Source organism: Amphiprion ocellaris, chromosome 14 (genome assembly GCF_022539595.1).
Source record: "Amphiprion ocellaris isolate individual 3 ecotype Okinawa chromosome 14, ASM2253959v1, whole genome shotgun sequence".
Taxonomy (NCBI): domain Eukaryota; kingdom Metazoa; phylum Chordata; class Actinopteri; family Pomacentridae; genus Amphiprion; species Amphiprion ocellaris.
The window spans coordinates 6,915,487-6,941,155 of record NC_072779.1 but is presented as its reverse complement, the minus strand read 5'-3'; the positions used below and the strand labels follow the sequence as shown (position 1 = coordinate 6,941,155).

The 25,669-nt window shown below is 41.6% G+C and overlaps 3 protein-coding genes across 6 annotated transcripts in view; 2 read left to right on the top strand and 1 right to left on the bottom strand.

Moving 5' to 3' along the window:
- Window positions 1-13,301, top strand: part of shroom1 (shroom family member 1) — a 33,843-nt gene extending 20,542 nt beyond the window's left edge. For 2 of the 3 annotated variants that reach the window (XM_023286868.3, XM_023286870.3), the window contains 8 exons: window positions 1,991-4,910; window positions 5,012-5,198; window positions 5,510-5,562; window positions 5,977-6,630; window positions 6,831-7,427; window positions 8,101-8,209; window positions 8,860-9,132; window positions 10,786-13,301. In XM_023286868.3, the coding sequence (XP_023142636.2) occupies window positions 2,203-4,910; window positions 5,012-5,198; window positions 5,510-5,562; window positions 5,977-6,630; window positions 6,831-7,427; window positions 8,101-8,209; window positions 8,860-9,132; window positions 10,786-11,040 (4,836 nt within the window). In that variant the 5' untranslated portion in view covers window positions 1,991-2,202 and the 3' untranslated portion in view covers window positions 11,041-13,301. The remainder of the gene's footprint in view (window positions 1-1,990; window positions 4,911-5,011; window positions 5,199-5,509; window positions 5,563-5,976; window positions 6,631-6,830; window positions 7,428-8,100; window positions 8,210-8,859; window positions 9,133-10,785) is intronic. The other variant, XM_055017350.1, reaches the window with a different exon arrangement.
- A 5,700-nt stretch (window positions 13,302-19,001) lies between these two features.
- On the bottom strand, window positions 19,002-21,342 carry LOC111579565 (ankyrin repeat domain-containing protein SOWAHA-like). The gene has a single exon (XM_023286878.3). It carries the CDS (start codon window positions 21,241-21,243, stop codon window positions 19,846-19,848), a length of 1,398 nt encoding a protein of 465 aa, XP_023142646.2. The 5' UTR covers window positions 21,244-21,342; the 3' UTR covers window positions 19,002-19,845.
- A 1,851-nt stretch (window positions 21,343-23,193) lies between these two features.
- septin8a (septin 8a) overlaps window positions 23,194-25,669 on the top strand; it is a 43,762-nt gene continuing 41,286 nt past the window's right edge. For both annotated transcript variants that reach the window (XM_023286875.3, XM_023286876.3), the window contains exon 1: window positions 23,194-23,354. In XM_023286875.3, the coding sequence (XP_023142643.1) occupies window positions 23,325-23,354 (30 nt within the window). In that variant the 5' untranslated portion in view covers window positions 23,194-23,324. The remainder of the gene's footprint in view (window positions 23,355-25,669) is intronic.

Here is a 25,669-nt window from a genome sequence, read left to right as displayed (position 1 = left end):
GCTTCAGACTTGATGACAAAGTCAAGGAAAGGTATGCAGGTCACGAGAGAGTCCTGTTATTAGAGTTCACTGTAAAACTTAAACCTATCATTAACTTGCAAGGCTGGTTCCCTGCAAGTTATTAAATTCTGTGTGTGTTTACAGTGAATAATGGAACCTATTATAAAGAATCAACAAGAATTCAGATTTACCATTGACACATCATAGACTGAAAACAGGATTAAGGTAAATAAGTTTCTGGTTTTACAAAATATTGATCCCAGTCAGAATGAGTGTAGAGTATGTAAGTGATGCAGCACTCTGAAAGGCCCAAACATTTCTGACTGAATTAAATTCATGTTAATGAGGAAGTAGAGTTTGGTTTTCATACATCAGTAACAAAGCTGCAAAGCCACAACATATCACATATCAAATGGTAGACAGTATACACATATCACAACAATCAGTTACATGTAGATTTACAGGGGAGTGATCATACGTCTTATATTCCAGGAAGTTCAAGGTCTCTAATACATGAGGGAAAAAGCTGTTATTGAAATTGTTTGACTTGGATGGCAGTGATGTATAGCGTCTTCCAAAATGGAATAGGTGATAACCCAGGTGGGATCTGAAATGTTTACATGGTATTTGCAAATATTTTTATGGGTTAATTTTCCTGTATTCGGTCTCAGTTGGAAATAACCTAAAATTACATACAAGAAGTACTTAGGTTTGCCACAAATAATGAGGGGAAAAAGGCAGACCAGTTTTTATGGGTGTCTTGGCTGTAAAACAATGCATTATACATCTGTCACATGATTAATCCTCAGGTATTTCTGTAGTTCCATGTAGAATTCCTGACATTTTTTCATGTGTGTGCTGCAACGTGCACCGCCAGCCTCTAGGCCCTTAATTAGCGGTCTTATTCATGCAAAACGTCAGACAGACTCCTTCAACAGGTGGTTAGCCGTACAGACCTACAAAACCAAGCTGCTGTAAACTGTGGGAACAGTAAAACAACAACCACAAAAAAGACATAAAACTTCATGTATTGCTCACATAATATTTTTATCTTTGACTTTACAGTGTGAGAGGAGATCACGATCTTGACAGAAGTAGTTATTATGTATAGGGGAGTAGACTTTGAATTCCTTAAGGACTCCTTACTATCAGGTTTGTGATTTGATATAGCCCGATTTATTATCATATTGTGTTATATTGCACCTATTTGAAGTCAGGTAGCCTTAAAAATGTAATATTTTTGGCTCAAACATAAAATACTTTTAAGTATGAGTGAAAGATAAAGGTTTCAGTGAGCTCACCCTGTTCCTGTGGTATGTGCCAAGGAGTGTGTGTCATCATTTTAAAAAAATCTTCACAGGTACTCAACTGGGTAGCCAGACACATTTTTTAACGTACTGTATGCTGAAAAAAGAAAAACTAACATTTTTCCAGTTTGGGGGTATATAATTTGTCTTTACAACATGCAACAGATGGAGCAAAATTTCTCAGCACAGGAATCTGACCTAGAAATGCCAAGGAAGCAAAGATTTTTCACTGGTGACTTACTGTTTTCTGGCACCCTCATGTAGTGTTTGAGCTGAAAGCGTCTTGCAAAAATGGTAATCTTTCTTTCCAGACATTTACAAATGTATAACTGATCGAGCATTTTCTGCCATGCATATAGTGTGGACAAAGTATGAAGGTACAGGTACAGTTTGTGTGCCATTGCACTAAAGGACATGCCAAGTTGACAGTCTAGCACAAGTGTTTGTGTTAAATTGTCACGCCATTGCAAACCAGCCAAAACAGCTACGCAAGGAAATGTTTGTGAAGACTACACTCGGCTAATATTTTGAGTATCGGCCTTTGACGCTTTTATTTCCCATAGCTGTTTGACACCATTTCACTCTTGAACAGTCTTTTCATCTAAATGCATGACTGGAGCATGAGTCCCAATTTAAGATTTAGGCTGATAACCAGTCTGTGTTGTTTGTTTTTTCTCCCCCAGGAGCAGACTGTTTCAGGAGGCTTTGGATAAACAAAGACGAGGCAGGAAAATGACCTAATTAGCGTCAAGCGTGACAGACAACCTGGTGAAAATGTGTTGGTGGTAATTTCCCCAATTTTACCCACAAAGAAGACACATGCATCAGTGCACAAACACGTACGTCGTATTTACAAGCCCTGCCCTTCCCTTCCTGCCAATCGCCCCAGTCCTCCATGGATTCTTACAACTTCCATTTTGAGAGAATGAGCAACGTGGATCTGCATCCTCTGAGCCTGCCTGTCAGCCGGCTTTCTCCAGCCAAGTCCAGTAGCAGCATCGCTGACCAACTCGCCCACCACCAACACGGCAAAGGAGACTCTGCCTACAGCTCCTTCTCCGGTGGGTCCACTGCCCCAGACTACCCCTCTCCCTTTCTCACAGACGACCTACAGTCCAGCTCCTTCAGCCACTATGCTGATCTGAAGTATGTAAAGTCCATTTACAATCCGACCCAGATTGTGCAATCTGACTCAAAGACCATGGACCAGCTCTATCGCTCTGTTGAAGCTATCTCACAGCAATATCGCAACAATAACAACATCATTGTAAACCACCATAACCACAATGGCAATGAGAGTTTCCATCCCAACAACAAAGCAGCCACCAAGCAAGAGGTGCCTCTGGGAACTTCATCCAAAAGTGCTTTCCTTCCTGTCCGTCCTCCTCCAGTCCCGGCACGCTTGGATAGTTACATAGCCATTAAAAACTTGGAGAACAGTGGGGTTCACCACCACAGTGCTGAATTTCAACCCAAGCAGCAACTCAGACCCCACAATCGTCTCCATCCACAGCCCCATGGTCTAAATGCTACAAAACCTGAGACGGTTAATTCAGATACAGGCAACCCAAACATCAATTCTGAACCAGTGTACTCAGTTTGGAGAGGCTCTCAGCAGCAACAAGCCCAGCAGCCACCAAGCTACCGACCTCATCTCCAGCCTCATGATCAGACCAGGTTGAACCCAGAATACCTTTTCATCACGGATAGCAAAGCAGCCCATGAGCAGCAGAAGTCAACAAACATAAGCCGATCGCCTCCCCGAGGTACAAGCCAGCCCGATCACCTGACACCCAAACAGCCCTCAGGTAGCGGTGGAGGTAACAGAGACCATCTTAACAAACCCAGTAGTAGTAGCCATTTTGAAAGTCAGCGCAAAAGATCACACTCGGCTCATGATTGGCTTGGTTCAGAACCAACCCGAGCTTCCAGCCCCTGGAATGGTGGTCAGAGTTTTATCAGCAGCAGCATCCAGCATAAAGGTCAGTTCTACTTTGTTACTGGAGTATGTAAGCAGCCTGAGTCTAATACGAGGACACAGTCTGTATCTGTTTGTGGGTCTGAGACTGGAAGTGAGATCTCCACTGTGTTGGAGACACACCAGCATAGAGAGAAAGAAAGAAGCCATAGCACAATGGATAATTTGTTTAGACCTCTCCAGCGGAGTTCTCGCTCTTCCAGTGGTACGATTACAGATGAGAGAGAGGTTTTCACCTCTGTGTCCCAGGGAAAAGACCTGATATCCAAGAGCCAGGATCAGGAGAATCACAGACCAGCCCTCATTTTGACTCAATCCTCTCGAAGCTTCGACACCTTAGAAGAAATCGACATGATGCAGAGTCGAGACATTGGCCGCCACACTGCCGACAACCCTATATTCTACTGTGGACCTGACAGGACCTGCCCAACACCACATTCAGCCACACAAATGAAGGAAGTCAGCTCACTGATTAATAATGAACAGCCCAACTACCGTAAGAGAGATGAACAGGCAAAGAGAGGCAAACGGCAGCCTTTGGGGGATGTTGCAAGTGAGAGGATAAACAAAGAAACAACCCCACTTCTGTATCACCTGACTGGAGCCAGCAGGGCAGCGTTACACCCTAAGAAGGATCCAGATTTCAGTATAAAAAACAAGGAAGCAATCCTAAATAAAACCAGCCAAGGGGACGTAACAGTAAATGATAATGAGAGACCTTCGCAAGGTGACATTAGCAAAAGCAATCAAGGCGAAGTTACCTCCGTTGCCTGCAACACCTTAGATGACTCATTTAAGAAATACTACAAAGAGAAGCTCAAGGATGCCCAGTCGAAAGTCCTGAGGGAGACGTCTTTTAAACGGAAGGACCTGCAGCTGTCATGGCCACACCGCATCAGGCAAAAACCTGAACTGAGGCCAACAGTGATTCACTCGTTCTCCTCATCACAGGACTCTGAAACTTCCACAGACACACTCACTCCTTCTGTGGCCTCCGAGGAGACAGAGAAGGGAAGCATTAAAGAAGAAGTCGTTGAGAATCAGAAGGAGATAGACGAAGAGACTGTAAAGGAAAATGGGAGGCCGACAAATGTGGCCCAGCCTCAGGTAGCACGCATTGGAGGCAGGAAGAGACTGACTCCAGAGCAGAAGAAGATGTGCTACTCCGAACCAGACAAACTCAACCAGCTCGGTGGCACACCTAGCCACTCGGCTTGCCGCTCCTTCGGCAACGAGAGTGAAAATCCGTTTTCAGTCGAATATGAGAATGAGGAGCATGTGCAGCAAGGAGAGCAGGGACTGGTTGCAGCAAGGCGGAAGATTTTTGAAATGAGAGGCCGAGCTATGTCCACCTCAAGCAGCTCAAAGACAAACCTGAAACAACTGCGACATAAGGCTCTTGTGGAGTACATGGAGCGCAAGACAGGCCAGAAAGTAGCAGAGCCCCAGCAAGCAACACCTCAGTTACCACCGCCACCCAGACAGAGGCACTCTCTGGGGGAGAAACCATTTGACTGGGGTCCCAGGCCTCTATCAGGGAATCACGAAGGTAAAACTACGAAGAAGAAGCTCCATAGACCGCATTCTGCAGGCCGCATCCTTGATTCCTCCACCAGCTCTATCAGGTACAAAATAGAGGCACAAAAATGAGAAAACGTGGTTCAATCTTTGTAGTATGGATCTTATCAAGCATTTTCATTGTTTTGTTTTAATTTTCGCAAAACAGGTATGCTCAGTTCTTCTCAGCACAGTCGTGTTCAGGCCAATACGCTGGCCAGCAGAATCAGTCCAGATGGAGGGAGAGCCAAGGTCCATCTCAGGGAAAGTCTGCTTCAGTGGAGAGTCTCTTGGACCAACCAGAACCACCTAGTTTCTTCAGGAACCGTTCCACATCTACACCCCATGCATTTGAGGTAAATCAAGTTCCTAGTGATACTGGTAGAAAGTCTTAGTTTTAACCTTTTTCATATCCAAATGCCACAGATTAGGGTTTCTTTCATTGTTTGTAAAATATCTTTGCAGTAGAATTTGCACTGTTGTTTGTTGTAGATTTAACCTTTGTATAAACAAGGAAACAAAAGTAAAATATTTTTTAACCGTAGCTCCACTGTTACTGCAGTATTTCACATTCATTCATTTTTCATTTTCTGCAAGAAGAAAAATGTTTTTACAGGTTCAAATGTAATTCGTGTTTTGCCTTTTTTCTCGTCTTTTCTGTCTGCAGGCACATGACTATGAGGAGGATCCATTACCAGTTAATACTATGGAAACCTCAAGGTATGTGCCAGTGCTGCAGACAAATTGGGACATTTTTATTGGTTTTAGGTCAGGAGAGTATTAGGTCAGTGATGTGTGCACTGTGGCACAGACTATAAGTCTCGACTTGATTCATTGTGGCACTAGAAAGTCAACACCCACCTGCTCCAGCAAACCAGCATTCCTTTCAAAAGATTTACGCATGGACTGTAAAAGAAGAATAATAGACTGTGGTATTTTCGAGGGGTTGGCCTATTTCTCCAAACTATGTTGACTTCCAATTCATATTGCCAGTCTTGAAATAACATTTTCCAGAGCCCTTCTGTGAATGATTTATATTTAACCTCCAAGAAACTGCATTTCAGGGTTTTTCTGTTTCTAAAATAATCACAGTGTACATGAATTACACATTTCAACACTGCATTTCAATTTCAGTTCCCAGAGGAATGTCACCGAGAAGGCCTTGGTAAAGCCAGCACCTGAGGGCCAGCAGCGTGTCCGTGTGGTTGCACAAAGAGGGAAGTCCATGGAAGAGCTCGGTGCTTCAAAGTTAACAAAACTGTCAGCCCTCAGTAAAAGTTCTGAGCAGCTGGATCAACTGTGGAGACATTCGACTGGGCCAGGAGGATCAGACAGAGAACAGAGGAGTGTTCCATACTTTGCTGATGTTAGAGAAGCCCAGGGACAGGAAAGAGGGAGGAAGAAACATTATGTGTTCGAGCAAACAGGAAAAGAAACAGAGGTTGCTGGGCAGAAGGACACTCAGGAACAGACACAAAACCAAACCCAGAAAAAGTCCCTGTTGAAGCAGAGCTCTGAACCAGTGGAGGAGGCAACAGCAGGAACAAGGATTTCAAGTAGATCCACCTCCCCGACTTCCTGCTCCTCCGCCTGGGCCAGGGTTCATTCTGCTCCTTCTGAATCACACACCCCTGTTACAGATGAGTCCATATCCATTAGACCCTTGAGTGAGACTTCTTCTAACTCACCTTCCCCCTATGGTCCAGAGTTCAGTGACAGGGAGATCAAATCCACCTCATCCACACCCATCCAGACAAAGCTTCCTTGTGAAAACAGGCCCAGCTCCAGGTAAGATTAGACTCCATATGATTGCAGCAGTTGTTTCCCACTGTAAAACAGTTTGGCTAATTGAACTTACCACAATCATTGAATCTTTATTTGATTGTATCAACCTTCAGACGCAAAGCAAACTGAAACTGGTGTTTGTCATTCTATAAATATGATTTCATCCATATGCGTTTTTCAACTGCAGTTTCTTTCATTTCCAGTAGAGTCAGGACTTCTCCATCTGTGACTGGATCAGACAGAGAGCAGTCGGTGGATGAACCAAGCAACGTGGCCCAACCACCCGATTCAAACCATGAAGTGTCTCTGAGCTGCGGCGTCACCACAGATCCTTTGCTGTGGATTCTCCCACCAGAAGAAGAGATCAAAGAGGAAGTCCAGACTTCTCCACTGACAGATAGTGTTTTTGACGAGCCCACCAGCTCAGTCCCTCCAAAGCAGACAAGGGAAGCCTCTGTGTCCCCCTGCACCTCCATCTCTGAGGCAGACGTCAGTCAGCAGGTGGAAGAGGAGAAAGACCCAGATGTGGAAGATGAGAAGGTGGGAGAAAACCAGGAGATGGAGGAGAGGGGAACACCAGAGGGAGAGACAGAGAGCCTGGAGAAGGCCGTTGAGAGACCTCAGTGGGAAGAGCTTGTTGCAGCAGTGGTCAAGGCGGACCAGTCGTTGACCAGAGTGCTGTACCCGCTGGCCAATCGCAAGACGGCACTGATGCTGATGGAGCAGCTGCTGTCAGAGGACACGCTGCTGATGGAGGAGCACTACAAGAAGAAACAAGAGCAGAAAGGAGCTGCAGAGAGGTAAATGTTACTGTCCCAAAACAAAACACTTGCAAAGAGTCACAGAAAATAGAAATTCTACTGGCATACTATTGCATTTTATTGCCTCAGTTTGAGAAAACAGCACACTCCTGACCACAATAAATAGGTGAAAATAAGCGTAAAGCAATGAATGTCCAGGTGACTACATATCGTGACCATTTATCCTTTATGTGTACAGCTGGTAGACAGAAAGAGCAATCGATCTCACTCACACCTTTTTAACAATTTTAAAGTGCAACGAGTTCAGGCTGCAAACTAAGCCAAGTTAATTAGAATTCCTAGTTTAATTTGTTTCCACGAAACTTGACACTGGTTTCTAATGGCCCAGGAACTGAGCTCCACGAGTGCTGTGTTACCTTTTGTTGCATCACATGCACAGGCACACCTGTCTATTTGCTTACTGCTGTACATGCACTCAGGTTTCTGCTAGTGTAAGCACACTTCAGATACGCTAAGAATGTGCGATTGAAGCTCAGAGTTTTGTAATTTGCAAATAACCACAGGGCCTTGCTCCGAGTCTACTCCCCATCAAGATATTAAATTTTAACGAGGTGAAACTAGAATTACATTTGAGCATGTTTATAGTGTGATGATGAGAATATCTGGATGGATCAAGAATGTTATATTGACATAAACGTGTTTCTGTTTGTAGTGCTGAAACGGTCGAAGGGGCTGAACCATCTCCCTGTTCTTCTGCTTCTGAAAGCCAGAAATCTCAATGTGCAGACGTGCAAAGCACAGCAGATATCATTGAGAAGAAGGTAATTATGAATTTATGCAAAATAGTGAGTGTTGTACATGTTTAATATGTACTAAAACGGTAATAATCCGTTATTAAGATGACAAATGCAAGTCAGTGTTACCAGTATGCAGGCAGAGTTTTTGCTACCTTATAAATAAACACAGTATATGATCAAAATCATCACTGCTTTGTTGCATTTACTGGACAGAACAGCAAAGAACACTTCCTTTTCACTTCACATTTACAGCTGTGGACTCATTCTGTTTTTCTTTTTAAAGCAGAAACTGATCAATTTCATACTGGTACCATCTGGATGCTATTTGGTCTTAAGTAGACTCATTTAAAGCAGAGATAGTTGGGTCTGTCTTATCACATGATGTACTGTCTGTCTCTTATCAGTTTCTCCCGCTTGTCTAATGTTGGCTTAGCAAGTAACCTCCCTCTTCTTGCTGGCTGCCCTGCACATTCAGTCACTATATTTACAGTACACTGTTATCCATGATCATGTTTCAAATAAATATTTTAATTGGTTCACCTGTAGTGTAAAATGATCGATTGTTTTTCTTTAAATTTCTCCACTTTGCACAGTCCTGCCATGTGGATCTATTTTCCATAACGCCGTTGCCTAAAATGTCTCATGCATTTCTCTTTTCTGGTTTAATTCGATAGCGTTTGTTAGTGTCCTATATCGAGGAGCGTCAGCGTTCACTGGAAGAGTCGCGTGGCGCCCTCCAGGCAGAGGTTCAGGAGAATGCGGCCCACGGAGAGGCGCTGGAGGTGCTGGTCCGTGAGCGCTGTTTGCCCATGGAGCTGGAGAGGTACAACCTGTTCATAGGCGACCTGGAGAGGGTGGTCAGCCTGCTGCTGTGCCTCTCTGCTCGGCTGGCCAGAGTGCAGAACGCCCTGAGCACTGTGGACCAACATACAGATGCTGAGGAGAAGGTGAATAGCCAAAACCTGTGATTGTTTTTTCCATCTCCTTGATTCAAAGATGTGTGGGTTCACATTTTCCTTTTACCTTCCCAACCTTGACACATGCACTTTCCTGGAGGGATCATTTCAAAAGTTTCTGCAAACAGTAACCAAATTCATATAATCCTTTTCACAGCATTCATCCTGCCTTTGTTTGTCTTCGGATTTGGATTTTTTCTTTCAGTATCAGTAGCAATTATTCCCATCGTATTAATAACTGAAAGCATAGAACCAAAACTTAAAACTACGAATCTTGGTTCAACGTCACTGTATCAGTGCTTTCTTTGATGTTCCACTGCAAAAAGTGCTAATCTTGTGAACGACCATGCGGCCCCCTCTGATATCTAAGTGATATATTGGGTTAAAAGTCCACTGTTAAGTAAGACTTGATAAGAATATCATTAGTGTGTTATGACTCCATTTACGCCCCTGCCTTTCCCCTTAATGCTGTTTACACATATACACTAATGCACGTGAGTGAAGGCATACTGTCAACGCGTGCTCCTCAGGGAATGTTATGTCATACAACCTCAAGGATCTCATGATTCACCGCAGCTCATTTAGGGCTAAAAAGGTGACCATGAGTGTTAGAAGTGTGTGGCTGCTCCCATGCACTCAGCTATACTCCTGCTCTGTTTACTTTAGAACAGCAAACATGCCACTTGGGAAAAGTTGAAGGGCGACTTTAATGGAGTCAAGGCTTTCACTGTGTGGAATGTAAAAAATGTTGCTAGGTTTATCTGTGTTTAATTGCCCGTTTTAAGCTTATCTGTGTTTGAGTTGTACAGTTTATCAGACATCTGAAGTTTATTTTTGATAGATTTTAGTTTGATCAGGCCACACTTCAAGAGTTTATGTCCAAAAGGTGTGACATATTGAGAAATAATGACTTGAACTGTTTTCACCTGTGCATTCAGCTCTTTATTTCAAACATAGTTCTCATTATTTCTGCATTAAATATGTTCATCCTGGAAAATCCTGTAGGAGTGGTGTCATATGGTCTAACTTGAGCTCTGTGCTTTGCTTTGTTTTCCCTCTGAATATCCTGTTTCATTGTGCCCCCCAGTATTTTCAGCATCATTTTATGTTTGCATGGATGCATTAGATTTCTAGATTTATCCCTGAAAGGCCCTCTTTGTTGGTTTGTCCATCTGTAAAAGCGTGGCAGAGCGTGCTGCATACTGAGGGCTTGTTAGAGGCTCATTTGTTTTCTTGCTGTTATCAGCAACACTGGTATTTACACTGACTCACCGAAACTCCAGCCCAGTTTCGATGACATTTGTATCTACCCTGCCCTCTGTTGACCTAAGGAAACACTGCACCTACTGTCTTGTGGCTCTTTTATACATAATCATGCAACTTTCGCAGCTCCCTGTCCCACAGAACATGATCTCACCTTTTAATTTGGACAAAAAGTATGACTCTATAATTCTGTTTTTATTGAGTTCACTGCAAAGCATTTATTTATGCATTTGCGCTAATGCTCTGCAAGGCATGAATTTAGCACCAGACCTCACATTTATATGTATTTTTTCCCAGCTGTGTCATACAACATAGAGAGAAAATGCAATCTTTTAAGTCCATCAGGTATGATTAATCTTCCCTTGCTGTATCTCCTTGCAGGAATCTCTGGACAGTCGCCACCGTCTGCTATGCAAACAGAGGGAGGACGCCAAAGATCTGAAGGATAACCTGGACCGCAGAGAGAACCTGGTCTCCACCTTCCTGTCGCGTCAGCTGTCCGCCGAGCAGCTGCAGGACTACCGACGCTTCGTGCAGACCAAGGCCTCGCTGCTGATCCAGCAGAAGGACCTGGAAGAGAAGCAGAGGCTGGGAGAGGAGCAGCTGGAGGCCCTTTCCAACAGCCTGAATCTGTGAGGAGGAACTGTTTGCCTGATAGAGTTCTAGCTGACCTCTCCAAGCCTTTGCACCCCGTCGGGAGTTTTGTAAGAGTTTGGCAGAACCACAGGAGGACCCATCGTGTCATTCTCTTTAATATAAGCGGTACATGAGGTGAGCAATAACGAGTGCTGAGACTGAAGCTCCTCGCCTTCCTGTCATCTATTCAGATTGCTGAGAACGCTCGCCGACTCTCTGCCCAACATCGTTCTCAGCCTGCACAATCAGCAGTGTGCATGAAAACTCATCCCAATATCGTACGTTTCTCTTTCCCTCTGAACGGGACTGAACTGTATTTCTGTGTGCCTTGATATAGTCGTCGCTGTGGAACATTTACCATTAGAGCTGCTGTGCAGAAACTTTGCGTCCCTTGTTAGCAATGTAGAAACTGCTTTTCACTTTTCATTAAGACGATAGTTCTACAGCCCTATATCTGCACCTGTGGAAACCTACTATAAGCTTTAAGATTGTATTTGAGCAGTGAGAAGGCTTCAGTGGAAGAGAGTAGCCAGAAAGAGGGCTGGTGTACTGTATCATGTCTGTAAAATGTACAATAGATGTAGTAGATTACATTTCTTTTTTTTAATGTTCTTATTTTTAAATGTGTTTCAAATTAAGGCACTAAAAACCAAAAAAGGTGAATGAAAAAAAGCACTTTGTAAAGATACATAAATGCACATTTCTTCAAATCAGATTCAAAATCATTTCAAGTGATAACCTTACTCCATCCACTTAAACAATATTTCTTTTTGTTTTTCTTCTTCAGTTTGTTTGGTCATTAATTTTAGTACTTCTCCAGCTAATTTCATACTTTGTGTTGTTAAGTCTTGATGATGTTATGCTGGAACAGTTCCTCGTGCAGAGGTGCTAAACCTCTTTAAAGCAGATTATAAGTGAGCAACAATTATATCACTGAGTATTTCCCCCCCCAACGTCCCTTTTGTTGCTAAAGTGACTCGTGATACTTGAAATACTTTTTTATAAGAGGAAGGTCCACAATCTTCACTTCAGGTGTCTTTTACTAATTCTCTCTTCTCTACCTCCACAGTTTATCCCCTTTTAGACATGTAACTCTTTTATTTACACTTTCACACTGGTCATCAGTTCAAAAGCTCTTCTTGTAAACACACAGTTGAATCAAATAACCTCCCCAACACAAAATCTCACATTTTTAAACTGCATCTGTATTTCCACAATAGTATTTAGTTTGTGTAGCTGTATTAATTTGTTTTGACGGAATCTTGAACCAGAAACATAGGAAAGTAGTTAAAGAATAACGCCGTTGCTCTGTGTCACAATATGTGCAGTGTGTGTGGACGCCACATCATGAATGTCTTAATTTTGTTTGTGTAGAGGTTAGTGGTTGAACAGAAAGACAGAACTCCTCTTGGTGTTTGCTGTGTTAGCTTTCAACTAAACTCCATGAAGTCTTAAAATGATCAAAATGTTCTCTTTTCCGTTGTGTATATGATATTTATGCAATGAGGTATACAGAGAGGCAGAGCGTCGACACGAAAACACATTAACTCCCTCAGACTGTCAGAGAAGAGGACAAGTAGCAACAAATAATAGTAAAAGCAGGTTTTCCTTAGATACTGGAAACCCTTCCACCTTGGATGTTTTCATGTTTTTGTGCAAAACACTTTCTCCAGATCCGCCACCACCCGTAATACATTTCTCTGGAGATTTATTACTCTGCCGTGTTTCAGTTTGCTAAACAAATGTATGCTTGTTTTGGCCTTTGTGCTGACGCAGGGCTGAAGGGTTAGAAAGACTCTCATGTTGTTCCCCGCAGCCTGCTGGAATTCCTGAAGAATGCAAAAAGACCAACATTTTGGAGACAGCTCCTCCAAAGGGGCAGCACATGGAGAAATCCTCATTTTAGTTCCTGCTACTATATGCGCACACACAAGCAAACATCTGACGACTTCCTGTGTCATTTCTTGTTTCTGTCTTTCAATCAAAGCAGTGTTTTGTTGAGGTCGCAGGAAAGAGGGGGTTTTCTTTCAAACACTGGAGATATATGACATTGATATGAATAGACTTTGTGGTAAAGCCAAGAAGGAAAGACATTTCAGCAAGTCCCGGCTGGCAGTGATGACAGCAGAGACATTTTTAAATCGACTTTTACTGCGATATTTCTCACCTGTTTTCTGTTGAGAGTTGTTGTTTTGTGCCTGTTTGGAGTTTTAAATTCCATTATGTTTGTAATATTGTGAATAAATTAAGCTCTCCCTGTACTTCTACTGTACCACATTTTTCACTTTTTCCACTTGAGTCCAAAAGGCATATTAATGTAATATAATATGCAGACACACAGTTAATCAGCCTTATCCGAAGTAGAGGATTACATCAAGAACAAGGAATGAGAGACTAAACACAGAACTATAATGTTTTGTTTTCCATGGCAATTGAAATATTTAAGCTGTGAGAACAGTCTGAATTGAATATTTTGTCTGTGAGATCTTGTTACTCACATATTTTGGTTTCCTCAGCAGACTGTCCTGGTTTGCCGTTTGCAATCAGAGCTCGTTTGTGCCCTCTGCAGGAAAATCGACATACCATCTCCATGAGTGAAATGATTTACTGTCACAGAACTGTCCTGGGAGCAGCAATCACATTCCACACTCTGCTTTTTCATTAAAAGTTTTTGTTTAAATATTTGCAGGTGGAAGCCGATTGCAACCAGTTATTAAATCTGTACTTTGCTCTTCAGAGAGGAAATTAGTTTTCAAGAATATTATAGACAAAGAGATGATGGAAAAAATGGGTCACTTTCCTGTAATTAAATAGAGAAGATTTCTAACTTTATTATGCTCTTATTGTCATCTGGAATTTGCTTCCGACAATGCAACTTTAAAGCTGCATTGTTGGGATTTTCTCAGTCATCTCAACTGTGTTTTATGTAATGTTTGTGATTTAATTTTGTACTGCAGCAAATTGTTCAGTTCTATTGTTTTTGTTGTTTTTTTTCTACAGAAAAAGCTCCATTATGATTAATTTTCTCCCCGTAATGTCAGTAGGTTGTCAGCTTAAAGCAAGAAAAAACTGCAGAAGGACAGTTAGAGAGTGTGCCCTCTGCCGTATAGAATGGTGTGGATCTGCACCAAAATTTATTGTTTTTCCTGCAGAAATCCTGCACTTTGTCAACAAATTTCATGTAATTCAGCTTGGTAGTTTTGATGTAATCTAACAGGCAGATAAACGATAGTCCTAATCACAAGCGTCCAACCGATAAGTGTGGAAAATGGCACCAAGTGGCTAGTATTTTCATTGGTTTTAAAGGAACACTTTGAAATTTTGACAATCCACTCACTGGTTACCTTTGTTAAGGATAAATAGTGCCATTTTTATCCCTTTATATATATGCTGCATCTGGTTAGCACAGCTAAGCATAAACAGTGAAAACAAGAGGAAACACATTCAAAGTTTGTATCTTGTTTGTTTTCATCAGTTTGTCAAGCTTTGTGCAGATAAACAAATGAAATAACATAACTAGTCAAGTGGATGCTAGAATTAGGAAGCAGTTAGCTTGGCTTAGCATCAAGAGTGGAGGTAGGAGGAAGCAGCTAACCTGAATCTATTTAAATCTGAAAAACACCAGCTTCTAAAGCTCAATAGTTTATACATAGTCACCTGTTTCTTTAATGCATATACAAACACAAATGTAAAAAATATATGTCAGAATTGTCTTTTTGGAAGGGCCACAAGTTGTTGATTTTTCTGTTTATGTGGTTAAATGCTAAGTTAGAATTAATTAGCAAGACATATTGGTTGACATTTTTGAATTTGGACAGAGCCTGGCTAGCGGTTTCCCCCTGCTTCCAGTCATTATGCTAAGCTAAGCTAAGCTAACAACCTCCTGGCTCCAGCTCAGCATTAAACACACAAACATGGAAGTCTCCAAGAAACTCTTCCTTCAAGGGGAAAAAGCAGATTTTTAATGAGAGTACATGACGTATTTAGATATATGTTTTCCACACTCAGCCTGTCTTCCTCCTCTCCTATATTTCATGCCTCTCTGCTCCCATTTGTTCAGAATCCCGGTGGAATGCCATCCAGTTAGTCAGACACAACAACAGCTTATTAGAAAGAGTACAGAATGAACTGACAAAATACATAAATGGTTGTTTTCACACTGGGAAGTGGCAGATAAAGCCCCAGGAGAACAGAGAGAGACAGCAGACAGCACTCAGTGTACTTTGGAAAGTTAAAAAAAACACTTCTAATCAGATTGCCTCAGAGGCAGCAGAAGTACAAAACACAACTCAGGGAATTCTAAACAGATCTTTGTCAGATTCTAATTGCATGGTAATGAGGTTTAGTGTCATTACAAAGACAGTGTAAAGTGATGGAATACGCCGCTGATAACCAACTATAGGGGACAGGATGGCCTAAACACTGCAGCACTCCTGTCACAGTGCTGGATAATGAGGAGCTTTGCAGCTGATAATCACTGACTGTGTCCCTTCGTCTCCACAGCGATGCAGGGACACTGAAAACAGTGGATCTAACACAAGCTCCAGCTGGGAATTTGCAGAATGAAGGTGCTTATTGCTTCGTGCAATGAAATAAAGCAGCCAGACTACACAGCGGCGGGTCAGGAGGCTTGTTTATCAAGACGGATGAGTCATTGATCGCTCTGCCAGGTGCTCGGCAGAATAGTGGTTCACTTTTCCACCTGAACTCTGAACTCTCCGCCCCGCTGGAATGTCAGCACACCCTCCGTCAGCCTCCAACCTCTGCCAGTCATTACTCTGCTCAGCTATGAAGGTTAACAAAGGCTCCCGTCAAGCCAAATAGCCAATGGCAAACCTGTGGATCACCATGTTTTATGGCCTCTGTGTGTTCCTGTTGACGCTTTGCTCATATTAAGCTAATTTAAGAGATAATAATTTATAATGGTAATGAATTCCAGACCTTCCTCTTCACACTCGGTGTCCACTTTACTTGGTACACCAGGTGCGCCATAAAATCTGCTTTTATAGTGCCTATAAATGTATAAATATAGCTTTTGTTGACACTGTCACAGAGGTATTTATTCACTTGTATGCTTTCGTGTTGAGGTTGCTGTTATTGACCTGCTGAGAGGCGGTTTTTTTTCTAATATTTCCATCAAAGAGGGCAAAAATTGACACATTTTTACCATTGCTTCCACTCTGACCACAGTTATGAACATATAATTGAATTTACACATAGCTACTAATGCAACCAAATGCCAGACATTATGGCTTTGCAAAATTAGATATAACAGGACTGTAGTGGACTTTACCACAGGTATACATAGTAAAATGTGTATTTTGGGACTTGTGAGAGATCAGAACTGTGTGAAAACCCATAGTCATGTGGACATCAGTAGAGGTACTATGTAGGATTGACCTAATTTGTGGGTCAATATATAATTGAGAGACTTTTGAAGTCCACGGGATATATCTTGCATACAGTTTTATAAAAGTTTTTAAAAAATGATTTTTATGTTCATTCTGATCATGTCTTTACAAATCTCATAATTATTTATTAGGGAAAGAATCGCTTATTAATAAAAAATGACTGGATATCACTAAAATGTCAACTAAATAACCGTCCAAATTTAATAAAAACCACCTTCTAATTAGCTAAACAATAAAATGAGCTTATTCAAAAATAGTTTTGATTGCGTTCTTTTTAATAAGTTGAGATAATCATGGCAGATATTTCTTTTTTGGCAATATATCAAATTTTATATGGAAAATAACAAATTGTATCTGTGTCAGAAATCACTGTCAACTAAGTTACCCATTAAAAAAACACCTATCAAGGAAGTGTGTTAATTCCAAATCACATGACCTGCTCCACATGATGTCATTTCCTCCTGAAGAAAAGACTGGCCAGACTCCAAGGCTTCAAGTGTGGATTTATCACGTCAACAGGTTTACTACAATATCTTTCAACTTCAATTGTACTCAACTGTAGATATACTATTTTAGAAGAATCTTTCTGTAAAAATGCCATGTGGTGTTTGGTTATATGCAGTCATGTTGATTTTAGGCCTGAAAACAGCAACAATGTCAACTGTGATATCTGTCAACTATGTTACAAAAAGTTACATATTGACCCTTGTGTTGCTCTTTCTCCATACAAATACAGACATTGTGGATTCACACATAACTGCATCCACTACTTGATGAGTGGAGCTGATACTAGACATCAGCCGACACTGATAAAATCATTTAATTACCCTTAAAAGGGATCGTTTTGGGAAATACACTTGTTCACTGGATAGGAAAATCAATACCACTCTCATGTCTGTTAGATCAATATGAAGCTACAGGTTAGTTCAGCTCAGTGCAGAAACTGGAAACATCTTGCATGGTTCTGTCCAGAACAACTAAATCCACTGGTTGCCCGGCAACCAACTGAATCTGGAGGTTCTCATAGGAGGACTGTAGTGCAATCAGCTGATTTTGGTAGAACCACGTTAGATGTATTAACCTGTTTGTTGTCTTTAAGTTAAGATCAACTGTACAGCTCCAGCTCTGAACGGAGTGTACAAACTTGAAATTGGTACCAAACATCTCATCTAAATCTCAGGAATAAATGAATTTCCTCATATGTAAAAGTATTCCTTTGAATCTCAGTAATTCTGTAAACTGTTGTGGTATTTTTGTATTTTTCCCCTCGCTACTTTTCTTGCCAAATTGGACTTTTACGCTTGATTTTTTTTTTTTTTACATTAAAGATGAACACATCTGAGCTGACAACATTTCAAGATTTTAGCAGCTATAGTTAAACATTTAATTGCTATTTTACAGCTTATTCTTGTAGATGCAATACTAAAAATTCCCCCAAAAACTGTGATATTCTCAACCAAATATTAACAGATTGTTGCATAAACACTCATAAATGGAGCAATTTCAAAACAAGAATCTCTACTTTTACCGCTTCAGCTCAGATGTGTTGATTATAATACAAATATGTGCATAGTATAATTTAACATTAAATATTGCTGCTGGTGCTTCTTCTATCTGTGGGATTTGAGCACTCTGCCTCTTGTTCCTGACCTTGTGCTGGCCTTTCTCCTCCAAGCAGCCACAGAAAAGAACATTTGCTTAATAAAACCCAGAGGCTCGGAGATGAAACATCGTCTTGACAGAGGGACAATGCCTGCTGCTGGGGAAATAACATCACCAGACACGAGGGAAACAGAGGGCGACGACTTGAGGACAGACGAGCGGTGGGGGGAACGAGGCTGACCACAGGAGGCGTACGGTTTCTGAATTTCTTTCCCTGTCGTTCTTTTCATTTTGCAAACACGTCGCAGCTGAGAATGTCATCTTTGTTGTCACCTATTTAGGAACATCTGCTGCGTAAATTGAACCACAACAGACAGAAAACAGTGTAGGGAAGGCCGTTTTCTTATGCCTTTTCTTGCCTTCGTGTAGCTGCAGTGATGCCATTAACACACACTTTCAGCCACACACAAACACACACATGAACACACACAGATTCGTAATCCCACTCAGCTGCTTATCTTGCTGAATCACAGCTGTCTCAACAAGCCAGAAGATGGATCCGAGCCATTTTTCACAGAGGGTTTGGCACATTAATGATTTATGGAACACCTGCACACACCTTATTGAATTACACACCTTTTACCTCTTTCTAGTAAAATGAATTCTGTTAAATTCTATTTGTTTCCTTCCAGGGTGCTTCAGCGGTTGTTTGCTTCTCCTTAATGCTTCGCAGCATTTAATAACTCATCTGTTTAAACTGAAGCGATGCTGAAGTTAGTCCTCTAAATTTGCCTCAGGGGCACAAACATCTCTCAGATTTCTTTTAAATGATTTTTTTCTTGCTAGTAGCGGTTTGATTCACCCATACGTCAACACATCCTCATGAAATTACTTCCTTCTGTCTTGCTCAAGAAATCATAACACAGAGGAGAACAAGTCAGGTCTTGATGGCGGTAAATCAGATATTATTTATTTTGCATTAACTCATTTGTTTTAAATCAGAAACATAGTAAGAAATGTTGTCATTAATGAAACTAAAATATAAAAAATCAAGTTATCTGTACAATGATACACGAGAAAGCGTAAAGAGATGTTTTTTTGTTACAGTTGTCATGAAGTTCAGTCTATTTCAGGTAGTGGAAGCCCGTAAATGAAATAAATAAGCTATTTTCAGTTGCTTAATGCTCAGTGCTGTTGTTTGTCTTGCTTGAACTGGAGTGCTACAGTACAAAAAAAATGTAAAAAGCAGAAATTCAGATTGACTTATAATTCACACAATGGGAATTAACAATGAAATGAACATATTGCATCTATACATTTGTAAATTTCATGGTGAATCTGAAAGAAACAACGGCTGAAAGTGAACTGATGATGCCTTTAACAGACCACAGATGTGCGAGTGAGTAATAAGACGACTCACTGGACCCACCTGAATACTGTCTGAGGTAACATCTCAGACCACAAGTCTGCTGATTCAGTCAGTAAACAAACCCTGTGACGGTGTCGAGTCCTGATGACTCGGTTTCCATTCGAGGGACACATCTGTTTTTCCAGATGTTGCCAGAATTACTTGACTTGAGCCGCATGATTATCCCTTCACACAACAAACATTACACGTAAGTCAAATTTTCTGTCAGAAAGCACAAATAAGACAGAAAAAACAAGCCAGATTTCATGTGATTCCGTCATTGTTGAAGAAACCGTTAAAAACTGAAGAATGTTGGTCAAATTCCTGAAAGGTTACTGCCGTGTTTTCACTGTTCTCTCGTGGAAACAAGAGCTCATGCAGCCTTTACATGAAGACGTCCGAGGCCAGTCTGTGTCTGAAGCCGCCGTCCTCTCGCTCCTCGCTGGGGTCATCATTCAGGGAGTACAGCGCCAGCCTCTGCTTGTGCTTCTTCTTGTGGCTCGTCGTGTTTGGCTGAAAGAGGCGGCTTATTGAATGCAGGCTCTTGGGGAGGTCCGGGAACATCTCCAGCTCCTCTTTCTCAGGCGGGGCCCTGTCCTGAGCTTGCCGGGCTTTGGGTTCGCCCAGCATCTCCCTCACGCTCCCGGCGATGCCTTTGTGCAGATAATGGTACGCCTTCTTCCCACAGTTGTCCCTGACGCTTACGTCTGCTCCGTACTCCCCCACCAGCATGGCCATGATGTACTCCTGGTCGTGCAAGGCCGCAATGTGCAAAGGAGTGTATCCCCCGTGCGCTTTTACGTTAATGTCAATGTCAACTCCTCCCTGCTTGGATAGGTCGATAATCTTCACAAGCATGTGGCTGTTTCCACACTTGGCTGCCCAGTGCAGAGCGGTGAACCCTGACATGAAGTCCCTCTTCTCGGCCAGCTGGTTGTCTCTCAGCAGCAGGCCGTAAACCTGACTCCAGTGGCCGGCGGCGCATTTAACCAGCCACTCGTGCTCAGACTGATCCAGGGGCACCCCAGAGGGAATCCTGCTCTCTTTGGGTTCCTCTGACGCCTTGGTGCTCTTCACTGCCCTCCTCAGCTGGGGTGAACTTACCCCACCGCCCGTCTCCACTGAAGCTGGCCTTCTCTTGTTCCTGGATGCATCTGGTTTTGGGCTTTCATCCTGGTCCACCTTTAGCTTGTGGATCTCCACTTTGGTTGCACTGGGTGGCATCCTCAGAGGCAGAGCGTAGGGTTTCCTCTCATTTGAGCCGTGATCCCCATTTGCATCCTGCGTGACAATCCCAAAATTCAGCATCCTTTTAACTCTCACATCTTTATATTTGCTCCTTCGCAGAGCCTGCTGTATAGGAGACAGTAGCTCTGCAGGACTTTCACTCTGCTCCTCTGGATTGGGCTCAGGAACAGCTGATCTTTCCCCTCCCGCATCCTCACAGCTTTCAGCCCGATCACTCCGCGCAGGTGGGCGCTGCTGCTCACCTGTCAGCGGGATCTCTTCATTTTCACTCTTTCTCACACGACTCTCCGCAGTTTGGACACTTTGCAGTAAATGGTGATAGGTTTTCCTCAGGACAACGTACCGGACGCCGTCGATTTCTTTGACGGAGGCGAGGTTGTTGACAAAAGTCTTGAAAAGCTCCCGGTTCCGTTGTTTCTCTGCGGGATCGACGGAGTCCACAGAGTCTTTGAACTTCACCACCAAGTCGGATTTCTTCACCTTTCCTCCCTCCGCCAGCAGCAGAGACAGGATGGATTCCTGCGTTAAAGCCATTGTTAAAAGCTGTCGACTCCAAAGTGAAAACTTCTGACTAAATGTTCCACCTTTGTTCTGGAGACGGTACAGTAGGTAGCCCTCACCTGGCCGCTCGCTTCTCTCCTCCCCACCTGGAGGAGGCTCTTTCCGGGGAAAGTGCGGACGTGGATGCAATTTGAATAATATATGCAGATGTTTTCCTGCAAACAAAGAGGCTGAGAGTTCAGAAAGACAGTCCAGTGGGTCAATATATGATTGATTGACTTTTGAGGAATATATGTCTTGCAAGCATTTTTATAAAAAGTAAACAAACTACATTTTTTTTATGTTCATTATGATCATGTCTTTACAAATTCCATAATTATTTATTATGAAAACAATCACTTATTAATAAAAAAATGAGTGGATATCACTAAAATCAACTTAATAACCGTCCTAATACAACCACCCTCTAATTAGCTAAACAATAATAAAATGAGCTTATTCAAAATTGTTTTGATTGTGTTCTTTTTATTAAGTTGAGATAATCATAACAGATTTTTCTTTTTTGGAAATATATCAAATTTTATATGGAAAACAACAAATTGTATCTGTGTCTGAGAAATCACTTTCAACCAAGTTATCCATTACAAAAACACCTCTCAAGGAAATGTGTTAATTAAATCACCTGATCTGTTCCACGTGATGTCATTTCCTCCTGAAGAAAAGACTGGCAAGACTGCAAGGCTTTCTGAGTTATTTAATATAAAGTAGTGTGTGAGTCAAGTGTGGATTTATGGCATGTCAACAGGTTTACTACAATATCTTCATAAATAACTCTCAATTTCAACTTTACTTAATTGTATATATAATATTTAGAAGAATCTTCTTCCTGCTGTGTACAACTCATCAATAAAGAACTCCTGTTTGCTTATATTCAAAATCTAGAGCAAATATAGACAGGTTCACAAACACAAATACATATAAGAAAGTGTATGTTAAAATGTATGCAAAATGTCTTGGGTGTTTTAAAAATGTTTTTTGTGTTTTGTGTTGTTTTTTTTACTCCAAAAATCTATCATGTCAGTGTAACTCTATAAAACTACACTCACACAAGACGACACAAAGTTTGTTAGTTTAAGCTATATTTAATGTGATGCTTGAAAGCCAGCAACAAATTAAATAACTTACAGGATATATTCATTTAATAACAATGCAACATCTGCAATACAGAAGCACTGGTTCTATAGTGCAGCTATAGGTAGCTTGCTCTCCTATTGGCTGAGACACATTCTAGTAAAATCAATCTCTGACCTCATTAATAAATTTAAATATTAATGCCCTCTTTTGAAATTGAATTGATTTGGATTTTTGTTTTTTAATCTCCGCTAGCTGTTGACATATATTTCTGCTCTATTTCTGCTGCTGCTCGCTCCTGTCCTAGCTTGCAATGTGTGCAAAAAAACGAGAAGACATTCCTGGACTGAATGGGAGTTCCACACAAGTGGCCATATTGGAACGTATCTGTCACAGCCAAAGATGTAAACTGAGCTCAAGATAGTTCGCACACACTACTCTAACCTCTCTTAGAGCGTGCGATTACGCTTTAAAACGCTTCCATTTTTAGAATATATGATATTTTGTTCTGTATTTACTCTTCATAGCTAAAAAAAAATATGAGAAGCTAATTCAAAAACGGTTAAAATGTATATATTTGCGATAGTACACATGCGCAAACAGAACGCGCATATTAACCGTTGGTAACTACGATGCTTTATTTTCTCAATTTCTTCGCTTGGGTGTAAGATAAGACATTTTGTGGAACGTAATAACGCTTTTTTGGATTTTATTTTGACTCACAATGAAAGGAATAGCGAGGAAAAGAGGCTATTTAGTCAACCCGAGCGAAGCAGAAGCGAACTAGCAGGGGCTCCTCTTGTGCCGAGCTAGCTAGTAGCCTCCCTGCCCAGTTAGCAGCTGCTCTCCGCCTAGTGTCCCTCTCCTCCTATCTCTGTCAGCAGCTCGCCCCAGTAGTTTAGCAGGGCTGGTACGGAGAGACGAGGGCTGCTCCCTTTCGCCTCCGCTCAAGTCTGCTCCTCCAACACCATACATTCCGCACCATGGCTGCCACGGACGTTGACGTGTTTTCGGTAAGCAAAAGAAGCACAAAAAAATGCCACGGCGGCTCCCTGTTTGTCTTTTTGGGACTAGAAGTGCAACCATGGTAACACTTGGTTGTGATTAGTAGGAGTGTGAGCGTTAGCCGCTCTTGCTGCTGTGTGTGTGGGTATGTAAGCTAAACCTCCCCCGCTTTTCAAAGCCTGGCCTCAGCCGAGATGGTGGAAGTGATTTCTGTGGTGGTGACTGGGTTTCTCCCAGTTAAGACTTAATGAACGTCGCTGTCATAGTTGGCTGTTTTACTGCTCGTGCCTTGTACTGTTTTCGTGCGTAATTGCGTTTGTGCCCATGTACGCGTTGGTAGCCATATGGGTGTAGCGTATGGCACCACCGTGTATTAGAAGTGCCTGTCAACACAACACGTTCAGGAGAAATTCACTGTTCATGCTAAATGTTTATTTTTATTTTTAAACGTATTCCAAACACGTTTCCATTCATTCCGACTTTTATGGAGCAATTTATGAATTTGTCGTTTAATTATTTATACTTATTTCGTCTTTTCTCCTTAGTATTATGCATTTTTAAAATTTTATTTTGATAATATTGTACTGTTTTGCGACACGGAATTTATTCTGTATAATATTTCACAATTTTATTTATTTTCTATCATGTTTTATTTATCTTTTACCATTTTTGCTTCATTTTATTAGGTGTGTATATACATCTAAATCTGTTTTTAACATCCAATGTTTTGTAAAGCACTTGCAGCTTTTATTTGCTCTAAAATTGGTTTATAAATCAAATATAAATGATTGATTGATTGATCTAACATTATTGGGGTTTTTTTTTTGGAATAGATCAAATACAGTAGCTAGTTACGACTGTAGATAAAACTGCTTGCTTTATTTAAAGTCACCATTGTGCACAGTCAGCACACTTAAAGTCCCTGTAGGGTTCATTAACTCTGATTTGTTGTGTCAAATTGTAAAACTGTGATGAATTACAAGATAAAACTAAGATTCGGGAGATTTTGTCACTTGCTCACACAGTATGAATACAAGCAGAAAATAAGAAAAACAATCACAAAGTCAAAAATAATGAGGTAGATATTAAACTAAACTTCTCTCTGATGAGCATGGCTTCTAACACTGTTTTGCCATGTGGTTTTACTTTAACTCCCTGTTCAGGGTTCCAAAATCAAACACTTTCTTGACTCAAAAATGTGATATTTACACCTAAGGGGATGTCAGTTTCAGCAGCCAGATGCTAAGCTCTGGCTGTACTGCTTCCTACACTACCAGTAGTAGGTTGGGCACGCAGTCAGGTGAGGGTGGAATGCTTCTTGCATTGTTTTCATAGTAACAAGCCATGTTGTCAGTCAGGTGTAAGCCAGTAGTTTCTGTAGGGTGGTGCATTACAGGCTAAAGAAAACAGTGATAATGCATATTAAGTGATTCTTTATGTCAAATATTCACACACGACAAAGAATGAGTGTATGGAAAACAAAATTAAAGTGACAACTGCACAGGAGGGGATTTAAGGAGGTGATTAACTTTTTGGCAGATGCTTGAAGAGATGTCTTGAATTGGACAGTAAGCAGCACTGAGTTGCAGGGATAAAGAGATTAAGAACACACTCTGGGTCACTCCTACCCTTTATTGGTGCAACACATGTCTGCAAAGGAAGGAGAGGATCCAAAAAGATGCCGCGGATATTGCACACTTGCATTTCTTAAATCAGGAAGGTATCCAAGAGTGGGTACAGGCTGCTGAAGATATTGCCGAGTGGCGATTTCTAAAATGTCCGTTTTGGAATACAAAATTAGAGGATTGATTAAACAGGCCGGTGTTAACAGCAGCCCCGCTGCTTGACTGCCTGACTTCCTGTCTAACTTTCTAAACTAAGTGAGACCACATTGAACAAACTGACATCCTGGCCTGGCCGCTTGTGTAAAGGGAACGCTGTTAATTATGTGCAGCTATTGATAGAAATGTGTGGTTGGTTGTATTGTTGGCCCATGTCGATCCCATTCAATGGAGACCCTTTGCTTTGGTGGAACTTTCTAGGCCGGAACCGCATGAAGTGATCAATGCAGCCACAACTTCTATTGTTTTCACACATTGATTGCATTCGAATGTGTAGCATACGAGGATGATGTTCATTTGAATGGTTATGTAATGAAAGGCCCTATACTGTATTTGGCATGCACAGTGATTACTGACCCCGAAGAGCATTGTCTCTCCCGTGAGGCCTGCATGCATAAAATGAAATTAGCTTCATAAAGCGCTTAAAGCAAAGATGACAGGAGTGAGGAATTATGGGACAAGTAACTCGCACTGTAAAACAG

Excerpts from the sequence above, each read along its gene's own strand:
- LOC111579565 (XM_023286878.3), bottom strand. The coding sequence starts at position 21,243 with ATGGCTTTAACGCAGGAATCCATCCTGTCTCTGCTGCTGGCGGAGGGA.